This window comes from Drosophila innubila (assembly GCF_004354385.1).
Source record: "Drosophila innubila isolate TH190305 chromosome 3L unlocalized genomic scaffold, UK_Dinn_1.0 0_D_3L, whole genome shotgun sequence".
NCBI classification, from domain to species: Eukaryota; Metazoa; Arthropoda; class Insecta; order Diptera; family Drosophilidae; genus Drosophila; species Drosophila innubila.
In genome coordinates, this window is record NW_022995376.1 from 17,107,558 (window position 1) to 17,113,261 (window position 5,704).

At 40.0% G+C, this 5,704-nt stretch overlaps 1 protein-coding gene across 1 annotated transcript; it reads right to left on the minus strand.

Annotated features, from left to right (window-relative positions):
• Positions 1-4,197: 4,197 nt before the first annotated feature.
• Positions 4,198-4,776, minus strand: LOC117788018. The gene is made up of 2 exons (XM_034626673.1): positions 4,733-4,776; positions 4,198-4,674 (listed from the first exon to the last, which is right to left on the minus strand). Exons 1-2 carry the CDS (start codon positions 4,746-4,748, stop codon positions 4,241-4,243), a joined length of 450 nt encoding a protein of 149 aa, XP_034482564.1. The 5' UTR covers positions 4,749-4,776; the 3' UTR covers positions 4,198-4,240.
• Between the last annotated feature and the right edge of the window lie 928 nt (positions 4,777-5,704).

Sequence of the window (5,704 nt, forward strand, 5' to 3'; positions counted from 1 at the left end):
GACTTGAGGTAGCGCTCCTGCAGCGATAAGCTGGCGGAGCACAGCTCCCCATAGGGTAATTAGTATTTAAGCTAAAGACTTGGCCTCCACTTGCCACGGGAGCTGCTAAATATACTCGTATATCTCACCGATTTCTCAAGCGGTCTTTGATCTGCACAGATAGCCGCCTGGCTGCCAGACCGACGGAAAGACAGAAAGACAGATTGCCAGACCGTCAGACAGTCAGACAGACAGACAGACAGTCTGTGGTTGCCGCATCGTGGCCCACTTTGCTTGCAAGCCGCTTTCTGATTTGTATCTGCGAGATACTCGTACTGACATGCTTTTAGCAGCATTATAAACATTTTGTCTCGCCGTTGTTTTTATCCCCTCCAGTCACCTCCTCCTACACCTCTACTCCCTTTATTCAAAGTTATGGCGCAACATTTTTGCTACTATTTGTCATCAAAGCGCATTCCACGAATCAGCCAAAATTCGAGTAATTCTCGCATAAAAATAACTCATTTTCGTTGCTCTTTAATTGCTTTTGATAAATCGCCGCATAATCCGCTTAAATATTTATGTGATTTTTATTGTATGAGTATATGTGTTTATTTTTTACTTATTTGCTAATTTTTCAGAGTACTAATTAAACAAAGGACACACATTTTAAGCTTATCGAAATGTTTAAGACCTCGTATAAATTCGCATTTGTCTATTTGTCCGTTTGTCTGTTCCCCCTCTACCTGGGGGACCTTGCTATGGCTAATTAGCGTGGGCGCCGACACGCCCTCAAATCTAATGAGCAACTGAGGCAATGGCTATCCATCATGTGGCAAATGTATCGCATCATCATTTCAACACATCACACCGCACGCCGCATGCCACAACAGATTTTTCTCTATTAATTCGGCATTAAATTTCATTTTCAATCGCAATTGCATTCAATTGAATTCAGTTTGAATTGAATTGAATTGAATTGGACGCGGCGCGAGCTCAGCTCGGCTCAGCTCTGGCGATTATTGATCAATTTTGTAGAAAAATTACAACGTTGACCATTAAATTATTAACTTGGCCAAAGCGGGTAAACCTGCTGTGCCAACGAGCCACAGCACATGTGAGTTTGTCCGTCTCAAAGTTAACTCATTAAAGCAACTCAAACTGATTTCGAAGTCTCTACGTCTCGTCGCCTCGTCGCGCCTCCTTAGTTCAATTATAAACCAATTGAATTAGTCTTTCAATAACCAAGTGGTTCCTCTAACTTCATCTCCGCCTCACTTTGATCTTTTGCCAATCCATCAATCAGCCAGAGTCATATCCACTTTGATTATGTAACTGAGGCTGCCAATTTTCATAGCCTTCTATTTTTTTTACTTCATTTTGGCAAATCAAATGCGTGAGTCTCTCTTTTTTGTTGGAACTTGGCTAATTATATGAAGTACTCTCAGCATGATTTGGAATTTCAATTTGATGCTGCCTTGTATGTAAATTAGGTTAATAGTTAATTGGGTTAACTTCAATTTAAATTCGTAGATTACGAAATGGGTGACGACTTGGAATGCCAATATAACATATATCACAGTTCTTCAGCTGTATAAGAGATCATATAATATATCAAAATTCCTTTTTGAGCTGAATATAATCCGCCCTCGAAATCAATTTCATTCCAAATTTAATTCGTGTCTCAGTAATTATATAGTTCTTCACAGTTTATAAAAAACGGCAACAAAAATAAGGAAACCAGAAATATTAACCCCTAGTTCAAGGGGCATTGCGTGTCAGGGCTTTATAAAGAACTTTTGAGCACCTTTCCATACATCGACTTGAACTCTACTCGTATCCGGGCACGCGCCTCGTAAAAGAACATAAACCTCATTGTCGACAAAATGCGTAATTATGTCGGAGTATCTTCATGAGGTAGTCAAAAAGTCAGACAGTTATAAAAAAAAACCACCCCGGGCTATTTCCCAACTAAACAAAAACAATTTTGTGGCACAGTTTTAACACCTTTTTGGCCCGAAACACGCGCCAACTGCAAACAGTTTGCACAACTGGCCAAGCAAATGGGCAGAGAAGCTTCTGAAATTTATGGGAAATGCGAATGGGAATGGGAATGGAAAAAGGGAACTTGTAACGTGTGGGCAACGCATATAGAATGAACTCTATGCATTTTTATATGTATATCTCTTTCGTTTTTTATGTATTTTGACTCATCACACGCCGACTGTGAACTGAACTCGAGCACAGGACACGCGACCGAGCGCATAATTTAATTTTCAAGGGTTCCGCGATGAATGAGCTCGTTGAGGCGAGGGTTGCCCGAGGACCCTTTGTGGCTAAAAGGGACGTGCGTGTGACATATGGTTAATGAAAACGTTAACTGATGAGCTGTGGCAACTGGAGGTGGAAGTGGAATAGGAATAGGAATTGGAATAGGAATAAAAACTGCAGTCGCATATTCGTTATAAACATTATCATTAATTAGACAGGGCATTAGGAGCAGAAGTAGCAGAAGGAGAAGGACTCACCCAGTGATAAATGTCTTCAACTATTCAGTTAAGCAACGCTTAGGTGGCATGCAACAGTCAAAGTCGCTGGCGCTGATACCAATATTGATAGCTCGATAGCGATGGCGATGGCGATGGCGATACCAAGAGAGCGTCCAACGCATCTTTAGCATGTGAGTCAGTTTTTGGCATCGTGGGCTTTTAATGCCACTTGCCCGCCCATGTGCCACATTGGCAAGCCATGTTGCATCCATTGAGTTCTCTTCTATAGTATTCGGTTTGTCGCTTCATGTAATTGCTCTTTGTTTGCCATTTGATGTCATGTTCTTCTGGGGGTCTCCATGCTCTTGCCAGCTCTGTGTAGGCTGACAGTTCGGTTGCCTTTCCTGCTCCCAATGATTGTGCAACACGCAATTGCCAATTGCTCATGCCAGATGTTGTTGCTGTAGTTGTTGTTGTTGTTGTTATTGTGGCAGTTGTCGCTGCTTCTTTCATTTGCGCTGATTTGCCGCCAACATTTGCATGGAAATGTGCACAAAATAACGCGTGCTCTTGGCTTTGTTTATTGCCACTTCTCAGCCAGGTCGAGAGCCCATAGCCAACACCAACACCAACACCATCTGCAATAATGCTTTGCGTTTATTTTAGCCATATTGCTGCAAATTATTGTGGTTCCTTTTGCCAATCCAACGGATGTGCGCAATTTAGACAGCGAAACTCTTGAATTGTCAACTTGGTCTATAAAAAATTGCTAGAGTTGCTCAAATTTATGTTTAGACAAGTTCCATTCAACTGAAAAAATGTGCTAAGAATTGGTATAACTGAAAAAAAACCTTGAATCTTGTTATTTATACACTGCAGGAATTGGTAATCGGAATATGTCTACAATATTTGGAAAGTAAAATATAATATATGAATTTTCACCTTGATATAATCTATCTGATAACTAAATTATTAAAGAGTCAGAGTATTCTGTTTAAATTTTCTTAAAGCAATTTACAATTTTAGAGTTTACATACGTGCTAAGATTTCTATTAAAAAAAATATTTAATTTGCAATGATTTATTTTATGTTATTGTGTTTTTGGATGACGTATGCTGTAGACATATGCTATATATATATCGTATTATGCCTAAAATTTAAATAAAATTTAGTTCTGAGTAAAAAATGAAGCTTCTTGACATAAAGTGTGATATCTCGCTCTGACTTGGAGATCTTATTCTGTGAGCATTCGGTAGCAATCAATTTAATTGAGATTGATAGTCGGCAACTTCCGTTTCATTACACATTACATTCCGAAGAAGAATTGTCTTGACTCTGCGATAGTTTGCAGCCGATAAGCTGCCGTCTGTATCCAACTGCGTGGGCTACAGGTTGCCAAATGACATGCGGAGAGCATACGGTGGCACAACGGGATCGGGTTGATCTGAGACTGAAGATTTATGAGCCCTGGCATTTCTGAGTAACTCACACGTCGCGACGCTGCAACCTCTGACTCTCTGCTGCGGGCACTTGCAACACGCGGTCGCATCTCGCACATTTGCAGCGCATTGATTTTTGTCACTTGGCCAGACGATTGGCATCGGCAACGCGTGCCAGGCAATTAATCATGCGGAGGTGCAACCAGAGAGTGAGAGCGAACGATCGAGAGAAAAAGAGAGAGAGAGAGGGAGAGAAGAGGAATGAGAGCTGTACAGGAAATGATTGCTCATTATGAGTTCAGTCAGTCCGTTCATTTTACTCAAACAATATAACTAGTTTCTAGAGAACAAAAAACGAATTATTCTGAAAAGCTTCCTTATACCCTCCGAAGGATTGCGACGCATCAGCTGGGCCAGGGAGGGAGACTCGATCAGTGCAACGTACATGAGGAACGCGGTTAAATGCATTGTCTGCTCGTCATCTTCATCCTCATCCTCATCGTTGTTATTAGTGTTGTTGCTGACGACTGGACTGATATATGGAGCAGTATATAGACCTCTATTTGGATTGACCACTGCGCGTCTCATCCTGGTGGTGCTTCTGTCACTTCCTTGTTCCAATAGCCTTTGAGTCCTGGCACGTCCGCGTATAAGACGCAGAGGGGGACCCCTCTTTAATACTCCCCTAGGAGCAGCAGCCACTGCCTTCTTTGTCTCACGCATCTTTCGCAATCGCTGACTGCGTCGGAGCGGCACTTCGTTGACCTCTGCAATCACTCGAGTCTGATTACATTTTCAGTCTTTACATTATTCTAAGAATCTTACTTTTTACAGCTGCCATTTTATTATTTTAAAAAGTTTTAAATCAATTGCAGAGCTGCTGGATTTTGCCAAACAAAAATAAAACAAAGAAAGCATGCAATGGAAAAATCGGAGCTTGCTCTGATTACCAAATTGACAATCAGCTAGAACGACAACTTTCCAACAAATATTATTAAATCGAAGTTGATTTTTTTTTGCAAATTATATTCTATTTATTCAGAACTATAAATTTACCATCCATAAAAGCGCGAAAGTAAACATTGAGTAAAAAAGCGCATTTACCAGGGCTGCAAGAAACAAATATTGGGGATGTCCACTTGCTAGAATACACGCATTGCACTGTTTAATGCCAGATAAATGATAAAATAAATAGCATCATATATATTTATTTTACAGAGTGTATTTCAATAGGAATTTATTTTGAATGATTATAAGAAATATAAGGAAGATATTAAGAAATAAGTAATTCAGCGAACTAGTTCTTTAACATAATAATGGTAGGGAAGGAAATCGATTGGAAAAGAAAAACATTCGACAAGCAGCCCGATAACATTTGGAACATTTTGAAAATGTAAGAAAGTTTTCCGTTGCATTTATTTATTGTGGAAATCTTAAAGATTATGAGATTTGCAGTTTAGCGTAGGAGTTTGTGTAGCATTTGTTGTGTGTTTTAATGAGATCTGTCTGAAAGGCCATAGGTTTGTGCATAAATGGTCATTATATTGTCAGGCACGACTTAACGCTTTGACAAAGTAACTGTACATTTACATGGCCGGCAGCCAATTGGCCTATTGAGCCTTTTGCGCCTGATTATAATGCTTATTATTATGCCAACACAGCTGCAGACCATTTGTTGTTAATGTTGTTACTGTTATTGTTGTCGTTGCTGTTGTTGTTGTTGTTGTTGCAATGGTAGTCGCAGTTGTAGGTGTTCAATTAAATATGCAAACAGCTTCAAATGTGTCTCGACTTGAC